This window comes from Nycticebus coucang, chromosome 2 (assembly GCF_027406575.1).
Source record: "Nycticebus coucang isolate mNycCou1 chromosome 2, mNycCou1.pri, whole genome shotgun sequence".
Classification (NCBI taxonomy): domain Eukaryota; kingdom Metazoa; phylum Chordata; class Mammalia; order Primates; family Lorisidae; genus Nycticebus; species Nycticebus coucang.
In genome coordinates this window covers 42317030-42336405 of record NC_069781.1, presented here as the reverse complement: position 1 = coordinate 42336405, position 19376 = coordinate 42317030, and the positions used below count along the sequence as shown (strand labels likewise).

At 39.5% G+C, this 19376-nt stretch overlaps 1 protein-coding gene and 1 pseudogene across 2 annotated transcripts in view; both read left to right on the top strand.

Moving 5' to 3' along the window:
- MELK (maternal embryonic leucine zipper kinase) overlaps positions 1–19376 on the top strand; it is a 102748-nt gene that overhangs the window by 35984 nt on the left and 47388 nt on the right. Inside the window, exons 7-8 of the mRNA XM_053568789.1 lie at positions 2284–2376; positions 6811–6909. Coding sequence (XP_053424764.1) covers positions 2284–2376; positions 6811–6909 — 192 coding nt within the window. The remainder of the gene's footprint in view (positions 1–2283; positions 2377–6810; positions 6910–19376) is intronic.
- LOC128568423 (cofilin-1-like) lies at positions 17547–18363 on the top strand (annotated as a pseudogene). The gene has a single exon (XR_008375157.1). The product of XR_008375157.1 is annotated as a cofilin-1-like (transcript).

Genomic DNA, 19376 nt, shown 5'->3' with positions numbered 1-19376 from the left:
CGCTAGCTCGGGTGTATGTGGCTGGTGCCTTAGCCACTTGAGCCATAGGCGCTGAGCCAATCTTTTCCCTTTCTGAAGGTTGTCTGTTTGCTTTAATTGTTGTGTCCTTAGCTATGTGGAAACCTTTTAGCTTAAGTCTCATTTATTTATTTTTGTTGTTGCTATGATTGTCAAATCTTTTTACCATAAGAACATTTACACTAGAATGTTTATCAAGCTCAAGTCACAATTGCCCAGATGTGGTATCAACCCAAGTGCCCATCAACCCATATATGGATTAATAAACTGTGGTATATGTATACCATGGAATACTATTGAGCCATAAATAGTTTACATCTTTTGTATTAACCTGGATGGAGCTGAAGAACATTCTCCTTAGTAAAGTATAGCAAGAATGGAAAGGCAAGTATCCAGTGTACTCAATACTAATGTGAAGCCAATATATAAATAATTACATGCCCACATGAGAGAAAAACATAATTTAACTCAAGTGTGGGGCGGAGGGTGGAAGGAAGAAAGAGAGGGAGGAAGAAGGGGGATTGGCAATAATGGGCATAATGTAGGGGTATATAGCATACCTCCTGAAGGGCTCAAGTATAACCTGGACTTCACCTAGCAAACAGAAACAATGTAACCTAATCATCTATACCCTCACATTAATCTGAAATAAAAAATAAAAGAAAATAAAGACCCAGTGGGTATACTGTGAGAGAGTTTGCAGTGAGTAAAGACCCCATGGGTATAACTATGGAAGAATTTGCAGTGCGGCGGTAACATGACGCCATTTCAGCAGGAATCCTGAATACTACACAGGTTTGCAGTTTGAGTATGTTATCACCAGGTGATGTCTTTGTTTATTTAGATTTGAGTTGAAATTTAATGTGTCTATTATTTGTTTCCTAAATGGTTACATGACAGTTAGTTACATTTCTAGAGATAATCTCCTTTTCTTATAAAAGAAGGAGGAAAACATCCATATATACTTCTAGATTTATATTATTAATTATTTCCTTAATTTGTATTCCATAGTTAAGTACTGGTGTTTTCCAGCATAATTTCTCTTTGATGTGACTTTGAACTTACCAGCTGTGCTGTCTGTAGTAGATCTCCTGTGTGGCTGCCTGTTGGAGTTCTCTGATAGTACTCAGGATCTCTAACATGAGCTGTCTACACTCATTAAGAAAGTTGAAATTACAGATTTGTCTCAGCCCTTTGTAGATTCCATGATTATTTCTTGCCCCAATCAGCATTAGTCAGGTGCAGAGGGAAGCATATTTTGCTTCTTTGGCTGAATATCTGATTCTCTTCTCTCTTCCTTGGCTCTTTAGAGATTATCAGTGGAGCCTTTTGTCTGGGAACCAAATGTGAGAAGGCAGTTTTTTGTGTTTTTTGTTTTTTTTATAAGCAGAGGTAAAGAGAAAACATACTTTGAACAGATAAACTTGTTTAAGTCATGTTCTCCACAGGAGGCAGTGGAAAAGGTTTGTGACAGACTCCATGACCCTTTGTGCTTGCCACAGATTCAACCAACACAGACACCATCTAAGAAAGACGGGGGTGGCCTGGGAGAGGCTTACTTTAGCCTTCTGCTGAGGAACTCATTCTTGGGCATGATTGTTTCAGTTGTAAATGAAATTTTCACAACTTCACAAGTCCTTTGCCAGCTGTGAAACTTCATATATGTATTGGGAAGTAGCTTCATTTTCATTATATCTTGATATTTCTTTGGGAGGGCAGAGGAGGATAAGCAGATTTTGTGATTTTAACAGATCTGGAAGCAAAGGGAGTGATTTGTTTTATAACTTAGTCTAGAAAACAGATTCTCAAAGCACTGTTCTTTGTACCAGATTTTTTTTTTCTTTTTTCACTCTAAGGAAAAAGAAGCTCTTCTGTATTTGTAAAGATGTGATATTGGAGACAGGGTCCAGTAAATAAATGTTTTTTTTTGCCCTGAGTACTTGGGGGTGGGAAGACATGAGTGCTTGGATGTATGCAAGGCTAATTGTTTTGTGAATAGATAACTAGAAATGTATGAATCTGACTTGACTGAGTTAAAGGGAAGAATATTTGTGCCAAGTTGTAGTGGTATTGGAAATCAAGAGAAGCTGAGACAATACATGCATGCATGTGTGCACAGTTGGGGGTTGGTTGCCCATGTCCATTATTATTTGGGGATAGTTCTTCATCTCACTTCTCTTTGCTTTTGCTCAAAGAATGTTTATCAAGGTTTAATTCTCTTAAGAATTGTAATTATTAAGTGTATCATTTTTATCATATTGACAGGGTGACAAAGATTACCATCTACAGACATGCTGCGGAAGTCTTGCTTATGCAGCACCTGAATTAATACAAGGGAAATCGTATCTTGGGTCAGAGGTAATTATTCCTTGATTCATTCTGTATAGAATTAACATATATTTATTGGTGACCTGTAGTGAGTGAGGCACTGTGCATTGAGGGTGTTACAATGAAATAATCCTGTTTTTTTTGAGATAGAGTCTCAAACGGTGTCACCCTGGGTAGAGTGCCATGGCATCACAGCTCACAGCAACCTCAAACTCTTGGGCTTAAGCAATTCTCTTGCCTCAGCCGCCCAAGTAGCTGGAACCACAGGTGCCTGCCACAATGCCCGGCTATTTTTTTGTTGTTGTTGCAGTTGCTGTTGTTGTTTTAGCTGGCCTGGGCTGGGTTCGAACCTGCCAGTCTTGGTGTTTGTGGCTGGCACCCTACCCACTGAGCTACAGGTGCCATCTCTAGAGCTCTTTTCATCTTACAAAACTGAAAGTCTATACCAGTTAAACAATAACTCCCATTCCTGTCTACCCCATGCACCTGGTAACTGTCTTTCTACTTTCTGTCTCTGAATCTGTTTACTCTAGATACCTCATAAAAATGGAATCATATAATATTTGTCTTTTTGTGACTGGCTTAGTTCACTTACCCTAATGTCCTCTAGGTTCGTCCATGTTGTAGCATGTGTCAGATTTCCTTCCTTTTTTTAAGACTGAATAATATTCCATTGTTTCTAACACATTTTGTGTATCTGTTCATCCTTTGATGGACATTTGGCCTATTTCTGTCTTTTGGCTATTGTGAATAATGTTGCTAGGAATATGGGTATATAAATATTTCTTTAAGATTGAACTTATTCTTTTTTTTTTTAACTTCTCATTCTTATATACTTACGGGTATATAGTCAGAAGTGGGATTGCTGGATCATTCTGTTTTTTTTTTTTTGTAGAGACAGTCTCACTGTACCACCCTCCGGTAGAGTGCCGTGGCGTCACACGGCTCACAGCAACCTCTAACTCTTGGGCTTACGCGATTCTCCTGCCTCAGCCTCCCGAGTAGCTGGGACTACAGGCGCCCGCCACAACGCCCGGCTATTTTTTTGTTGCAGTTTGGCCGGGGCCGGGTTTGAACCCGCCACCCTCGGCATATGGGGCTGGTGCCCTACTCACTGAGCCACAGGCGCCGCCCGGATCATTCTGTTTTTAATTTTTTGTGGAATCCCTACTATTTTCTATAGTGGCACACCATTACATTTTCACCAACAGTGCACAAGAGTATCACATGCTAAGTACCTTTTATAATTTTCATTTAAGCCCCACAAAAATCCCATGAAGTTAATACTATTACCTTATTCCATAAGAAAAGAAGATGAAGAGGGGCGGCGCCTGTGGCTCAGTCGGTAAGGCGCCGGCCCCATATACCAAGGGTGGCGGGTTCAAACCCGGCCCCGGCTGAACAGCAACCAGAAGAAAAAAAAAAGGAGATGAAGAAACTAAGACACAGTTTCTTTGTGATGTCTAATTTCTAGGGTCACAAAGTTGGTAACTGTGGGTCAAGATTTAAGCTGAGTGAGAAGTGTTTTCCACTGTTCCATCCAGTTTCCTAGAGGGAATGATGATTATGTGCCTAATTTCTTTTTTTTTTTTTTTTTTTTTGTGTGTGTGTGATTTTTTTTTTGGCCAGGGCTGGGTTTGAACCCGCCACCTCCGGCATATGGGACCGGCGCCCTATTCCTTGAGCCACAGGTGCCGCCCATATGTGCCTAATTTCACAAGATCCTAAAGTGCTGCCGATGAGTCCCTGCTGGTTTGAGTGTATATCAGTTTTTCCTATGTGATCTTACGTTTTCTTTTCCATGTTAGTTTTTTGACTTTCCATCCTTCTAAGACAGTATCTTAAGGACAGTGTCCCAAGGAATCATCTAGGGCATTTGTTAGAAGATACAGAGCTCAGAGTGGTAATATCTTCAGAAATTTTATTTATTTATTTTACCTATTTTTTTTATTTTTGAGACAGAGTCTCAAGCTGTTGCCCTGCGTAGAGTGCGGTGGCATCACGGCTCACAGCAACCTCCAACTCTTGGGCTTAAGGGATTCTCTTGCCTCATCCTCACAAGTAGCTGGGACTATAGGTGCCCACCACAATGCTCAGCTATTTTTTGGTTGCAACTTCATTGTTGCTTAGCAGGTCCAGGCTGGGTTCAAACCCGCCACCCTAGGTTTATGTGGCCGATGCCCTGCTGACTGAGCTACAGGTACCTCCCACCTTCAGAGATTTTAGTTTTGTTTTCTAAATGGGGTTTTATGAATCCTCATTTAAAAATAATAAAATAGGGCGGCGCCTGTGGCTCAAAAGAGTAGGGCGCCAGCCCCATATGCTGGAGGTGGCAGGTTCAAACCCAGCCCCAGCCCAAAAAACTGCAAAAAAATAAAATAAAATAAAATAGTCGATTCTGGTGTTCATGGTCCAGATCATGCATTGAGGACAGGTTCTATGGTAAATGTCCTCTGATTCCTTCAGTAATTTCTGATATGAAATGGTTTCAACTATTTTTTTCTTATCAATTGATAATTTACTTGCGTTTGCTTTGGTTTATGATTTTAGTTGATAAATTTATTCTCTAACATTCACAACAGTGAAATGAAGGTGCTTTGATGAGGCAATTGAACAGTACATTTTCTGCATTCATCTCTCTATTATGCTCTGATAGATTTCTATGGGGATGTTACTGTAATTTTCTTCATCTTTTGGTTGAACTGAAGACATAATCTCTGTTATTGTCTTGTGGTATTTGATGAGGCTGTGTTAGCTTACTCTTTCCTGTGCAGCCTCTTTTCTCTGTATTTAACATCCTGGTCATGAGGGCCACAACATCATACCTCAGTTGTGGGTTAAATATTTGATATCTCTGAGGCAGTTTCTGTCCTCTTGCAACTTGAAATGGAAATCAGGTGTTTGCTTCAAAGCAAATTGTTCATTTGAGGTATCATAATAGAATCCTAATAATTGGAGATGATTCTATAGTCAAGAGTAGGAATCAGGGCGGCGCCTGTGGCTCAGTCGGTGGAGCGCCGGCCCCATGTGCTGAGGGTGGTGGGTTCAGACCCGGCCCCGGCCAAACTGCAACCAAAAAAAAAAAAATAGCCGGGCATTGTGGCGGGCGCCTGTAGTCCCAGCTGCTCGGGAGGCTGAGGCAAGAGAATCGCTTAAGCCCAGGAGTTGGAGGTTGCTGTGAGCTATGTGAGGCCATGGCGCTCTACCGAGGGCCATAAAGTGAGACTCTGTCTCTACAAAAAAAAAAAAAAAGAGTAGGAATCAGATTTGGGTTACCTAGTGTAGGTGCTACCTAAATGTGTGATGCTACTTCAGTAATTTAAACTTTTTTTTTTTAATTTTTATATATTTATTTTTTATTTATTTTATTAAATCATAGTTGTGTACATTAATGCAATCATGGGGTACAATGTGTTGGTTTTATATACAATTTGAAATATTTTCATCAAACTGGTTAACATAGCCTTCATGGCATTTTCTTAATTATTGTGTTAAGACATTTATATTCTACATTTAGTAAATTTCACACGTACCCTTGTAAGATGCACTGTAGGTGTGGTCCCACCAATTACCCTCTCTCCACCCATCCTTCCCCCTCCTCTGCCCTCCCTTTCCCCTTTTCTCTTTCCCCATATTCTTGGGCTATAATTGGGTTATAGCTTTCAAAGCTATAAATTAGTTTCATAGTAGAGCTGAGTACATTGGATACTTCTTTTTTAAAATGTTGTTCTTACCTCTTAAAATTTTCCTATGGCTCAACTGAGGGTGAGAGCTGTGACTTCTCCTTAGCTAATGATGGTATCCTTATTGACTAAGGCCAAATACTGCATGAATAAGTAGTTACTGCTCTGGTCTCATGGGATACATAGATATTCCATATAAAGGTTAAGCTTCTTTCTGGGATTTTGAGATTTGCAGGACTATTTGTGCTGGCAGGCTAATTTCTAGCCTCTATATATTTAAAAAGCCAATCATTGAACTTTATTAAAGTTTCTCTACATGGAGAGGATTTTACAGTGCAGCTTAGTCATATTTGCAGATTATCAATACATTTTAAGACTTATTTGATATCCTCATGCCTGTTTACATAATCCTCATACGTAACCTAAACCTTCAGTAGCACTGTTGAATTGTCTTTCAAAATTAGAGACCTTGCCTCATCTTGCTATCATTCCAAATCCAGCCTAGCCAACTGGAAATTATTTCCTATAAAATATTAGAGTCCAGCTAGAGGAAAGTGCACCGAACTGGAATCAGGAGGCTTTCCAGGGTGCCTGCCATTGACAGGATGACTTTGGATGACCCTGCTTTTTTGGGCTTCAGGTTTCCCGAGTGTAGAATGAGCAGGTTAAAGTGTATGATCTCTGTTTCCAGCTTTCTGAAGATTCTGTAATCCTGTTCAATGTCCTTCCATTTTGAAATATGTTCTGAATTTTTGAGTGTTTTTATTTTTCTCCCTTATAGGCTGATGTGTGGAGCATGGGTATACTCTTATATGTACTTATGTGTGGATTTCTACCATTTGATGATGATAATGTCATGGCTTTATATAAGAAGATTATGGTGAGTATAGTAAGACATAGAATTTCAGTCTTAAAATTTTCTATACTATGTACTTTTATTTTTTAATTAATTTTTTTTTGAGACAGAGTCTCATTGTGTCACCCTCGGTAGAGTGCTGTGATGTCACAGCTCACAGCAACCTCAAACTCTTGGGCTTAAGCAATTCTCTTGCCTCAGCCTCTCAAGTACCTGGGACTACTGGCGCCCGCCACAATCCCCTGCTATTTTTTTGTTGCATTTGTCATTGTTGTTCAGCTAGCACAGGCCAGGTTTGAACCTGCCAGCCTCGGTGTATGTGGATGGTGCTATAACCACTGTGCTACAGGCGCCGTACCTATACTTCTACTTTTAAAAGTGCAAAGACAGGCAAAAGCAATGTATTCTGTTATAAGTCAAGGTACTAGTTTTTCTTTGGGAGTAGTTGTAGGAGGCAGAGGGTGGGCACTTCTGTTTCTTGACTTGGGTGCTAGTTATACTTAGATACAGTCGTACTACACTAACGAGTATAGTTAAAAAAGCCTTTTCCCACAGAAGCAACCATTTGGAAATTTCTTCTCTATATATATTCTTCTCTCTATATATATTCTTCTATATATTGCTTCTAATTGCAGCAGTTATCTGTATTTATGCAAACATTTATGTATACATATTCTTTGGAATTATATAATTCATACAGTTAATGGATTTTGCGCCTCTCTTTAAACTTTCTTTTTTTAATTTTTTTGAGACAGAGTGTCACTATGTCACCCTCGGTAGAGTGCTGTGGCATCATAGCTCACAGCAACCTCAAACTCTTGGGCTTAAATGATTTTCTTCCCTCAGCCTCCCAAGTAGCTGGGACTACAGGGGCCCACCACAACGCCCAGCTATTTTTTGTTGCAGATGTTATTGTTGTTTAGCTGGCTTGGGCCAGGTTTGAACCTGCAAGCCTCAGTGTATGTGGCTGGCGCCGTAAATGCTGTGCTACAGGCGCCAAGCCATCTGGCTATTTTTTTGTTGCAGTCATTGTTGTGACATAGCAGGCCCAGCTGGACTCCAGCCTGCCAGCCTCAGTGTATGTGGCTGGCTCCCTAACCACTGAGATACAGGCACCGACCCCCTCATTTTAAATTTAACGTTTTACTTTGAAGATTGTTTTATGTCGGTATATAGCAGCATATATAGGGTTACATTTTTTTTATAGGTTTTTTTTTTTTTTTTGTAGAGACAGAGTCTCACTGTACCGCCCTCGGGTAGAGTGCCGTGGCGTCACACAGCTCACAGCTCACAACAACCTCTAACTCTTGGGCTTAAGTGATTCTCTTGCCTCAGCCTCCCAAGCAGCTGGGACTACAGGCGCCCGCCACAACGCCCGGCTAGGGTTTCATTTTTTTTAAATGGCTGAATAGTATGAATTGTGAAATTTCCATTATTCTGTTTGTGCATATAATTGAAAAAAAAATTTTTTTTTTTTTTTTGAGACAGTCTCACTATGTCACTCTCAGTAGAGTGCTGTGGCATCATAGCTCACAACAACCTCAAGTTCTTGGGCTTCAGGGATTCTCTTTCTTCAGCCTCCCAAGTTGCTGGGATTACAGGCGCCCACCACAACACCTGGCTATTCTTTTTGTTGCAGTTGCCATTGTTGTTTAGCTGGTCTGGGCCGGGCTTGAACCTGCCAGCCTCGGTGCATGTGGCTGGAGCTATAACCACTGTGCTACCAGCCCTCAGCCAATTTAAAATTTTTTAAATTATACAAATAGTACATTAAAACATTATCTATAAAGACTTAAAACATTTCAGTAACTAAGTTCCTCTAACCACTCTTCCATTTTCTGTCTGATCCTTTACATAGGTAACTACTGTTATCACTTTGACTCTTCCAGCTCTTTTATTTGTATTTACATCGTATAATTATATCTATCGTGTAATTGTAGTAGTATTTTGCACTTTTTTTTTTTTTTTTTGAGACAGAGTCTCACAGTGTTGCCCTTGGTAGAGTGCTATGGCTTCACAGCTCACAGCAACCTCCAACTCTTGGGCTTAAGTGATTCTCTTGCCTCAGCCTCCCAAGTAGCTGGGACTACAGGCACCCACCACAATGCTCGGCTATTTTTTGGTTGCAGTTGTCATTGTCATTTAGCCGGCCCAGGCTGGGTTCGAACCTGCCACCCTTGGTGTATGTGGCTGGCCCCGTAACCACTGTGCTATGGGCGCCAAGCCTATTTTGCACTTTTTCTTAACGTGAATGGTGTCATACTAATATATGTATTATTCTATACCTTTCTTTACTTAATAGTTTGTGCCATGATGCAGATAGCTCTAACTCATTTTTATAAGTAGTCTATCACAGTCAAGCTATTTTTTTATTGAACATTTTAGGTTATTTTGTAGTTTTTATTTTTATTTTTTTTTATTGTTGGGGATTCATTGAGGGTACAATAAGCCAGGTTACACTGATTGCAATTGTTAGGCAAAGTCCCTCTTGCAATCATGTCTTGCATTTTGTAGTTTTTTTAACTCTATGTGTATAAGTGATACTGAGTGAGTATTCCTGCATATACCTCTTTGGGCACAGGTATTGAGTAGTAGAATTTCTGGATCACAGGGTTTTTTTTTTTTTTTTTGAGACAGAGTCTCATGTGTCGCCCTGGGTAGAGTGTCGTGGCATCACAGCTGACAGCAACCTCAAACTCTTTAGTGATTCTCTTGCCTCAGCCTCCCAAGTAGGTGGGACTACAGGCACCTGCCACAATGCCCTGCTATTTTTTTTTGTTGTTGTTGTTGCAGTTGTCATTGTTGTGTTAGCTGGCCTGGGCCAGGTTCAAGCCCGCCAGCCTCGTATGTGGCTGGTGCTCTAACCACTGAGCATGGGCACTGCCGAGATTACAGGGTTTAACGTTCAAGAAATAAAAGGTATTATCAAATTATACTCCTACCAGCAGTGTATAAGAGTGCCTATTTTCCCACACTTAGTCCAATATTGTTACTTATCAAAATGTTGTATCTTGGCCAATTGAATGGGTGTAAAATGGTATCTGATGTTTTAATTCATGTCTTTTTAATAATTTGAGTTTGAACTTATTTTAAATGTTTATATGTATTCTTTTTTCTTTTTTTTTTTGTAGAGACAGAGTCTCACTGTACCGCCCTCGGGTAGAGTGCCGTGGCGTCACACGGCTCACAGCAACCTCTAACTCCTGGGCTTACGCAATTCTCTTGCCTCAGCCTCCCTAGTAGCTGGGACTACAGGCGCCCGCCACAACGCCCGGCTATTTTTTTGTTGCAATTTGGCCGGGGCTGGGTTTGAACCCGCCACCCTCGGCATATGGGGCCAGCGCCCTACTCACTGAGCCACAGGCGCCGCCCCTATATGTATTCTTTTTTTTTCCTTATGCCTGTGTCTGTTTATGGCACTGTTTTTCTCTAAAGTTGTTGGTTTTTTCTTATTAAATTGTGAGAAAGCTTCTACATTAAGTAATAATAATTGCTATTGTTTACTGCTATTGTTTACTAGCACACTGTGCCAGGTGTTGCTATATGCACTCTACCTAGATTGGTTCATTTAATCCTCATGATAGTTTAATGAGGTATGTATTGCTAATATCCCCATTTTAAAGATGAAGAAAGTAAAGCAGAAAGAGAAAAAGTAATTTGCTTAAGATTATCAACTAGTTATTGGCAGAATTGGGATATGAACTCTGGTAGTCTGGATTCAGAGCCTATATTACTATGCACTAATTTCATGCTGTAGAGCATCCTGAGGATGTTAACACTTTGTCCTATGTGTTGCAATATATATAGTTAAGTTATTTTTAGTACCTTTGCATATTTTAATATGAATTATTTAATCAACCAAGAATTAATTTTGATATAAGAAGTGGTAGGAACCCAGCATTTTTCTTTTAAATAAACTTTTTATTTTAAAACTGGTTTAGAGTTTAGAAAAGTTGAAAAACAACAGTTTCCACTTACTCTCAGTTTTGCCCACTGTTAGCATCTTACTGTGGTACGTTTGTCACAACTAAGGAATCAACACAGGTACATTGGTATTTTATTTGAATTTTACTAGTTTTCCTCTAATGTCTTTTTTTTTTTTGAGAGAGAGTGTTACTATGTTGCCCTTGGTGATCCAGTATTAATTTTTATCAGCTGGTTGGCTGGTTGTCCCAGTACTATTTATTCAGTAATTCATCATTTTCCCAATTATTTGAAATGATGATTTTATTAAATACTAAACTCTTATATTTATATGTTTCTTGGTCTGGGCGCTTTATTGTATTTATCGTTTTGACTATTCTTGTCTTATACCTACTTGTTTTAATTACTGTACCATTATAATGCAATTTATTTAATGGTAGTATTAGCCTCCTCTTATTGTTCTATTTTTCTCCTTAATTTGCCTGATTATGCTTGATTGTTTTTCCCCCTGTGCATGTTTTAAATGGAATGTTTGGAAAGCTAATGGATCCATAATTTTTTTTTTCTGAGTCACCAAAATAATTTTATTTATTTTTTATTTTTTAATTTTTCCTCTGTTTTGGCACTGGGGAATTTTATTATTTTATTCTTTTTATTATTGTTTGGGATTCATTGAAGGTACAAAGAATTAGGTTACACTGATTGCATTTGTTAAAGTCCCTCTTATAATTGTGTCCCACCCCCAAGAGCTGTGTGATACACGGTGACTCTCCAGACCTTCTCCCTCCTCCCCTCTCCACTTCCTCATTCCCCTACCCCACCCCTTGTATTAGTTTATCTACTGCCTTCATATTAGAATTGAGTACATTGGATTCTTGCTTCTCCATTCTTATGATGCTTTACTAAGAAGAATGTGTTCTAACTTCATCCAGTTTAACACAAAAGATGTAAAGTCTCCATCTTTTTTAATGGCTGAATAGTATTATATGGTATACATATACTACAGCTTGGACTGCAAACTAATACAGTGTTTTTGGAAACAAATATGGAGAATCCTCAGAGAACTCAAATTAGACCTCCCATTTGATCCTGCAATCCCATTACTAGGCATAAACCCAGAAGAAAAAAAATCCTTTTATCATAAGAACATTTGCAGTAGACAGTTTATTGCAACTAAATTTATAATCACCAAAATATGGAAACAACCTAAATGCCCACCAACCCAGGAATAGGCTAAGCTGTGGATCCATAATTTGATGGAATAAAGTCTATTTCATTTTTAAAAAGGGTTGGTTTGGTAGCATGTCTGTAGTGTCGATAATGGTAAATGAATAAGCCAGGGAGACCTAGTGTTGGGTGTTATTTTGGCTTGTGTGAGTTCAAACCCCCTCCAAGGATCTGTATTCTCAGCATAGTAACACAATGCTGTTTACTACTTAACCTTTTTATTTCTTAGTTCTTTGTGTGACTAAGAGTCTTATTAGTGCTTTTTCTTTTGGAAAACATTGTTGAATTATATTCATCTTTATTCTAGAATACTCTACAGCCATAAAAATGAGGAAGCTTTTAAAATACTGATTATGATATCCAAGATATATTGTTAAGTGAAAAAGCAAGATGTAGAAAAGGGTGTCTAAGGTATTGTCATTTCTGTAAAACTTAAAGGAATTGGACATGTTGATATTTTTTGCATACATATAGAAGGAGATACTAGGTTGGTAATTGTTGTTACTTCCTAGGGAAGAAAACTGGGGGTGTGGATAGAAGACACATTTTCATTCTATGCTCTTTTGTCTCTTAAATTTTGAATCACATAAAAATTTTACTTTTTATTTGCCTAATTGCTCTAGCAAGGACTTGTATTACTATGTTTATCTTGAGTGGAGATGGTTAAAGTGGGAATCCTTGTTTTATTCCTGATCTTAGAAAAAAGCTTTCATTAGGGCAGCGCCTGTGGCTCAGTTGGTAGGGCACCGGCCCCATATGCCGAGGGTGGCGGGTTCAAACCCAGCCGCGGCCAAACTGCAACAAAAAATAGCCGGGCATTGTGGCGGGCGCCTGTAGTCCCAGCTACTCGGGAGGCTGAGGCAAGAGAATCACTTAAGCCCAGGAGTTGGAGGTTGCTGTGAGCTGTGTGAGGCCATGGCACTCTACCCGAGGGCCATAAGGTGAGACTCTGTCTCTACAAAAAAAAAAAAAAAAAGAAAAAAGCTTTCATTCTTTCACCATTGCATATGATGTTAACTGTGGTTTTTCATGTATTGTTTTTACTATATTGAGGTAGTTTACCTCTCTAGCTTAAGTGTTTTTATCATGAAAAGATGTTGAATTTTGTCAAATGCATTTTCTATATCAATTTAGATGATCATGTGGTATTTCCTTCATTTGTGAACGTAGTGTGTTACCCTGATTTTAGTATGTTGAGCCATCCTTGCATTCTAGGGATATATCCCACTTGGTGATGGTATACAGTCTTTTTTTTTTTTTTTTTTTTCAGTTTTTGGCCAGGGCTGGGTTTGAACCCACCACCTCCGGCATATGGGACTGGCACCCTACCCCTTTGAGCCACAGAATTTGATTTGCTAGTATTGATTTTTTTTTTTTTTTTTTTGAGACAGAGCCTCAAGCTGTTGCCCTGAGTAGAGTGCCATTGTGTTACAGCTCACAGCAACCTCCAACTCTTGGGCTTAAGTGATTTTCTTGCCTCATCCTCCCAAGTAGCTCGTACTACATGTGCCTGCCATTTTTTGGTTGTAGTTGTCATTGTTGTTTGGCAGGCCCCGGCTGGATTCAAACCCACCAACCCTGGTGTATGTGGCCGGCACCTTAGCCACTTGAGCTACAGGCACCAAGCCAGTATTGATTTTTTTAAAAAGTAAAATAATGAAGTTTTCAGTGAGTTTTGAATCCCTGAAGTGGGGGAGGTACTTTATTGAGGCCAGATCTGAGTCTCCATAGGTGTATAGAAATAGAGCTGTATGTTTGAGTTGTGCTAAAATCCCTTATGTCAGGAGTATTGGCATCAGTCTTTTTATGGCTGATTTTTTCCCTTTTTTTCACCTCATCACCCCAAGGAGATAGAGCATTCTGAAGTATGTATGTTGCATGTGTTTGCAGCCCTTGTACATGGTTGCTCAGAAAAAAACAAAATGTTTGCTGGCATGCATATACTCCTTTTTTTGGTATCAAAATACTTAATATTCAAGAGCTTTTGTTATTTGCCAGGTAGGCCCTGCTCTTAGTGAGGTTAATATTATTTTTGTCTGTGTTTTACAGATGAGGATACTAAGTGGCAGAGACTTAAATAACTTACTCAGAGGCTTCTAGCTAGTAAAGAGCAGAGCTGAATTTTTTTTTTTTTTAGGGCGAAGTCTCATTTTTGCCCAAGCCAGACTACAGTGGTGTGATTTTAGCTCACTGTAGCCTAAGTGATCCTCCCACTTCTGCCTCTTAGGCTGCAGGGATTATATAGGTGAGCTATCACACCTGGCTCCAAAGCTGAAATTGGAACCCGGGTAGTCAAGCTCAGAGCCTGTTTTCATAACCACCATGAAATGTTTCTTAGCTCTAGTTGCTAGTCTCCTGAGAATCATAGATGCCTAGAGAAAAAATGATTTAAGCTTCTTTTGGTGCCCATTAACTTGGGAATGTTTCCAGATATCCCATTGATTTAGATTTACCGAGGCTACAAGTTAGTCTTTCTAATTCATAGTATGTATTGTGTATCAGCTTTGCACTCTTTAGGTGTCACCCAGGAGGGCACTTACTGGTTCTTGTTTCCTGTGTCAGTAGGGTAAAAGCATTATAGAAATCAGTTTTTCCAAGACCCATTCCAGCTCTGGAGTAGCTATAAGTTCTTTGACTTCTATTTATTTATGATCTTTCTTGTTTCAACCTAACGTTCTCTTCTGTTGATTGGATCTTGATTTCTGCATTGATTTAATAATAGCTGTCCCTGCCAGCATTGTGCTGACTTGCATGTTTCCTAAAGATCTCTAATCTAAGCTGTTGATTAAAAAACTGAATAGAATAAAATCACTCCTAAGTTTTCTTGGTATTGGTTTTTAGTCTGTATCAGATACATTTTATCAAGATTTTGTAGTCTTATTCCAAAAGATAAAAGAAATGACTATCAACAACCTACTGATATTGAACTATATTATATCCATGGTGTTCCTAATTTATTGACTTAACCATAAACATTGCTTTACTTTTACCTATCTTGACCATATACTACTTCTTTTGCAGTTTTTGGCCGGGTCTGGGTTTGAACCCACCACCTCCGGCATATGGGGCCGGCGCCCTACCCCTTTGAGCCACAGGCGCTGCCCTTGACCATATACTTCTATGTTTATTTGTCTTCATTTGTTGTTACTACAAGTTAACATTCATATGGTAGCCATAGAATTAATGCTATTAGTTATTAATATATTGTTTTAGCAATAAAAGGTGAATGCACCAACATAATGGACTTCAGTGTTTTCTACTTTTATTTTACTTATTTGAGGGCACTAGTGAATCCTGGATTAATCCTTGAGGAAGGGAGCTTACCTTAAAATAATACAAAACTGGTATATCCTAGTAGTAGATATTAGATCCAAGTTCTGATGTTTTTGGAAAATCAAATATCTTTGCAGTGAAATGAATATGATAGGAAATGTCTAATTCTTGTTCAGGAGAGATTTGGCCTTCCTAATTAATATTATTTATTAATGCTGTATATTCTTTGTTTCTCCTACTCTGAATTTCATTTTTTAGTTTTTCATGTATTTGCAAGTTGAAAATTGATTCAAATTAGGACTTTTATGCATTATTGTGGAATTTAATTTCACACATTATAGATTTTGAAATTTATTGTAATCTTGGCTCAGAACTATTGTTCCGAGTCGCAGTGTAATACAGTCTGCTGGTTGAATCTAATTAAGGTGTCGTATCACTTGCATGCAGTATGTATCTTTCCCTAGAATGTTCTAAAATTCCTCACTTGGGAATAACATTTCCCTTAGTTCTTGGTTTTATTGAAAAACCCAGCAGTGTTTGACACACTGCATGCAACTCTTGTTTAAGAGGCAGACTTTGTTTAGCCTTTGCTTTTGTTGACTATTTTAACCAAAATACTCAACTGCAATTTCCAGCATGATTACTAATAGATTGAGTGTTAATCTTATTCATGTCACCTATATTCATTTGCCATCACTGCACTCAAAGACAAGCATGAGTGTGCTCCAGTTCTGGTATACAAATATTAGGGAAATATAAATAATGTAGTAAATGAAAGTCGAGTAGCTTGAAAGTAAAATTGCTTGCTAACAATTATAATTTACAATTTTAAAGAAAATAATCAAGTTGTCTCTTTATGAGATTATATTTTTGCAATTATAGTGTTGACTACAGTACTGTGATTATGTGTTGGAGAGATCGCCTGCCTTTCTTAGAACCATGTGAAAAATGAACAATTTCAAGTCACTAGAATTCCTAGAATAATCTTGCTTAGCTCACCCCACATACACACTTGTATTTCTCCCACAGTTATCTCTTTCTTGCTCTCATTTGCAAAGTATTTGTCCCTCAAATAAATAAGAATTCTTTAAAGAATGAATAGAACAAAGGTTAAGGTGGCTCAGCCCTGGTTGACACCTAGCCTTTTGTGAAAATTTTCTTCCCCAGCAGAATTGTTCCTTTTGAGGTCTTTTCTATGTGTTTTAATATTTTTTTTTTTTTTTTTTTTTTGGCCGGGGCTGGGTTTGAACCCGCCACCTCCGGCATATGGGACCGGCGCCCTACCCCTTGAGCCACAAGCACCGCCCGTGTTTTAATATTTAAATAAGTAGCCTTCTCTACTTAGAAGTTCCTTAGGCCTTCTGGCATTCATAGTACAGTAGAAAAAGTACTGCATCTCTTTTCTGGTCCCATCTCTAGCCCTTTTCTGCTCTGTAACAATGTTTTTCAACCTCAGCATTATTGATGTTTTGGTCCAGGTAATTTCCTTGGGCTGTCCTGTGCATTGTAGGATGTTTAGCAACATCTATGTCTTTACTCACCTGATGCTACTAGTAGCCCCCAGGTTATGACTATCAAAAATGTCTCCATACGTGGCCAGATGTCTCCTGCAGGACAAATCACCCCCAGTTGAGAAAACCAGTGCCTTATAATATTAAGTAAGTGCCTTGGCTGAGACTTGATTTCTTCGTTTGCGTAATGTGGTTAATAAAATTGCTGCCTACTGCACAGGGTGAAATACTTGTGTAAGTGTTCTGTGCATTTTAAAGTACTGTGTATGAATAAGAGGGGTTGGGTTGAGTCTGGTAGCAAACTCAGCTCTGGACCCTATTTCTGCTAGTATTTCAGTGCAGAGAATGAAGCTGAGAATGTCAGGACATAGAAATGCATTATAGTTTTATGACTTGCTTGTGGATGATACTCTACCGAGTACATTTATTCAGTTCTTACTGTGTCTCTGGCACTGTGCTAAATGCTTTATTTATATTAAATCATTGAATCCTAGCAAAAATTCTCTGCACAAGGTACTATTATACTTTTTATAGATGAAGAAACTGAGGCTCAGCAAAGTTAAACCACTCATCTAAGGTCACACAGTAAGTGGTAGATCTTGGATTCGAACCTGCATGATCTGTTTTTAGAGTTTACTCTCTCAGGAAACAGAATCGGAGAGATAAGATAACTTGTGTAAGTTCATGGAGCCAGTGAAAGGTAGAACTGAGATTCAGACATAACATATGACTCCAATTTATTGCTGTTTCCAATATGCCAGACACCACACTTCTCATTCACTAGTGCTCTTCTGCCTGAGTGAGGACAAGAAGAACATCATCCTAGAGGAGGGCAAGGAGATCCTGGTAGGTGATGTGGGCCAGACCATCGACAATCCCTACACCACCTTTGTCAAGATGCTTCTAGACAAGGACTGCCGCTATGCCCTCTATGATGCAACCTATGAGACCAAGGAGAGCAAGAAGGAGGAACTAGTGTTTATCTTTTGGGCTCCCTTAATAGCAAAATGATTTATGCCAGCTCCAAGGATGACATCAAGAAGAAGCTGGCAGGGATCAAGCATGAATTACAAGCAAACTGCTATGAGGAGGTCAAGGACCGCTGCACCCTGGCAGAGAAGCTGGGGGGCAGTGCTGTCATCTCCCTGGAGGGCAAGCCTTTGTGAGCCCCCTCCTGCCCCCTGCCTGGAGCATCTGGCAGCCCCAGACCTGCCCCGGGGATTGCAGGCTGCCCCCTTCCTGCCAGACTGGAGGGGCTGGGGGGATCCCAGCAGGGGGAGGGCAATCCCTTTACCCCAGTTGCCAAGCAGTCCTCCCCCACCCCTGCATTTTCTTCCTCCCTCCATCCCTGACGGTTCTGGCCTTCCCAAACCGTTGTTGATCTCCTGATTCTTTGTGGGTTGAAGCAGACCAAGTTCCCCCCTGGCACCCCAGTTGCGGGGAGCCTGTATTTTTTTAACAATACCCCTACACCTCACCTGTTCTATCCCTTCCTATGCTGCCAACTTCTAACCGCAATAGTGACTCTGTGCTTGTCTGTTTAGTTCTGTGTATAGGGTGTTGTGGAGATGACCCCTCCCTTTTCCCCTAGTCTCAGCCACTCATGGAAGCAGGACCAGTAAGGGACCTTTGATTAAAAAAAAAAAAAAAAAGAAAACAAGGGTGGCGCCTGTGGCTCAAGGTGTAGGGCGCCCGTCCCATATGCCGGAGGTGGCGGGTTCAAACCTAGCCCCGGCCAAAAAAAAACCCCACAAAAATAAAAAGGCTCATTAACAGAAAAAAAAAAAAAAAATAGGAATAGGCTCTCTAGGTAACATTTGGTGCTGTAGATAAAGGGAATGAAAATTTTAATAATATTAGATGCCCTTTATAAAATGAAAGCTACTGTCCTTTCTAGCTAACACTTGCAGGTCAGTCTGTCAGAGAGGCTGAGTTTTGACACTGATCCCTTTTTTTTTTTTTTGTAGAGACAGAGTCTCACTTTATCGCCCTTGGTAGAGTGCTGTGGCCTCACACAGCTCACAGCAACCTCCAACTCCTAGGCTTAGGTGATTCTCTTGCCTCAGCCTCCCAAGTAGCTGGGATTACAGGCGCCCGCCACAATGCCCGGCTATGACACTGATCCCTTTTTAAGTTTGTTGGTTGACAGTGCTTCTTTAGGACTTTGATAACTTATTTAACATAATAAAAATTCAACCTGCTGGATTATCTTAGGACTCTAAATAACTCGTACCTGTTTGTTTCTCTCCTTACCTTTAAGCTGGACTGATTTCTTTAAGAATTATATCCTAGACAGTTTATAAGAACAGGGAACCCACTGCTGGTGTTTAGTCAATGGCTTCACCACACTCCAGCCTTCTAGCTTCATTCAATTATGATTGGTTGGGGTTCTTTTTGTACCTTGTCTCCCTTGGACTTTAATTTCTGACCCAGAATCTTTATTCTGTGCATTTTGTCTTTCATTAGTTTTCAAGCCCCTTATGAGTTTGCCATATACTTGTTCTTTGGTTTCCAATTGTATCACTAACAATTAAGTTTTCCAGTTTGATAGATTTT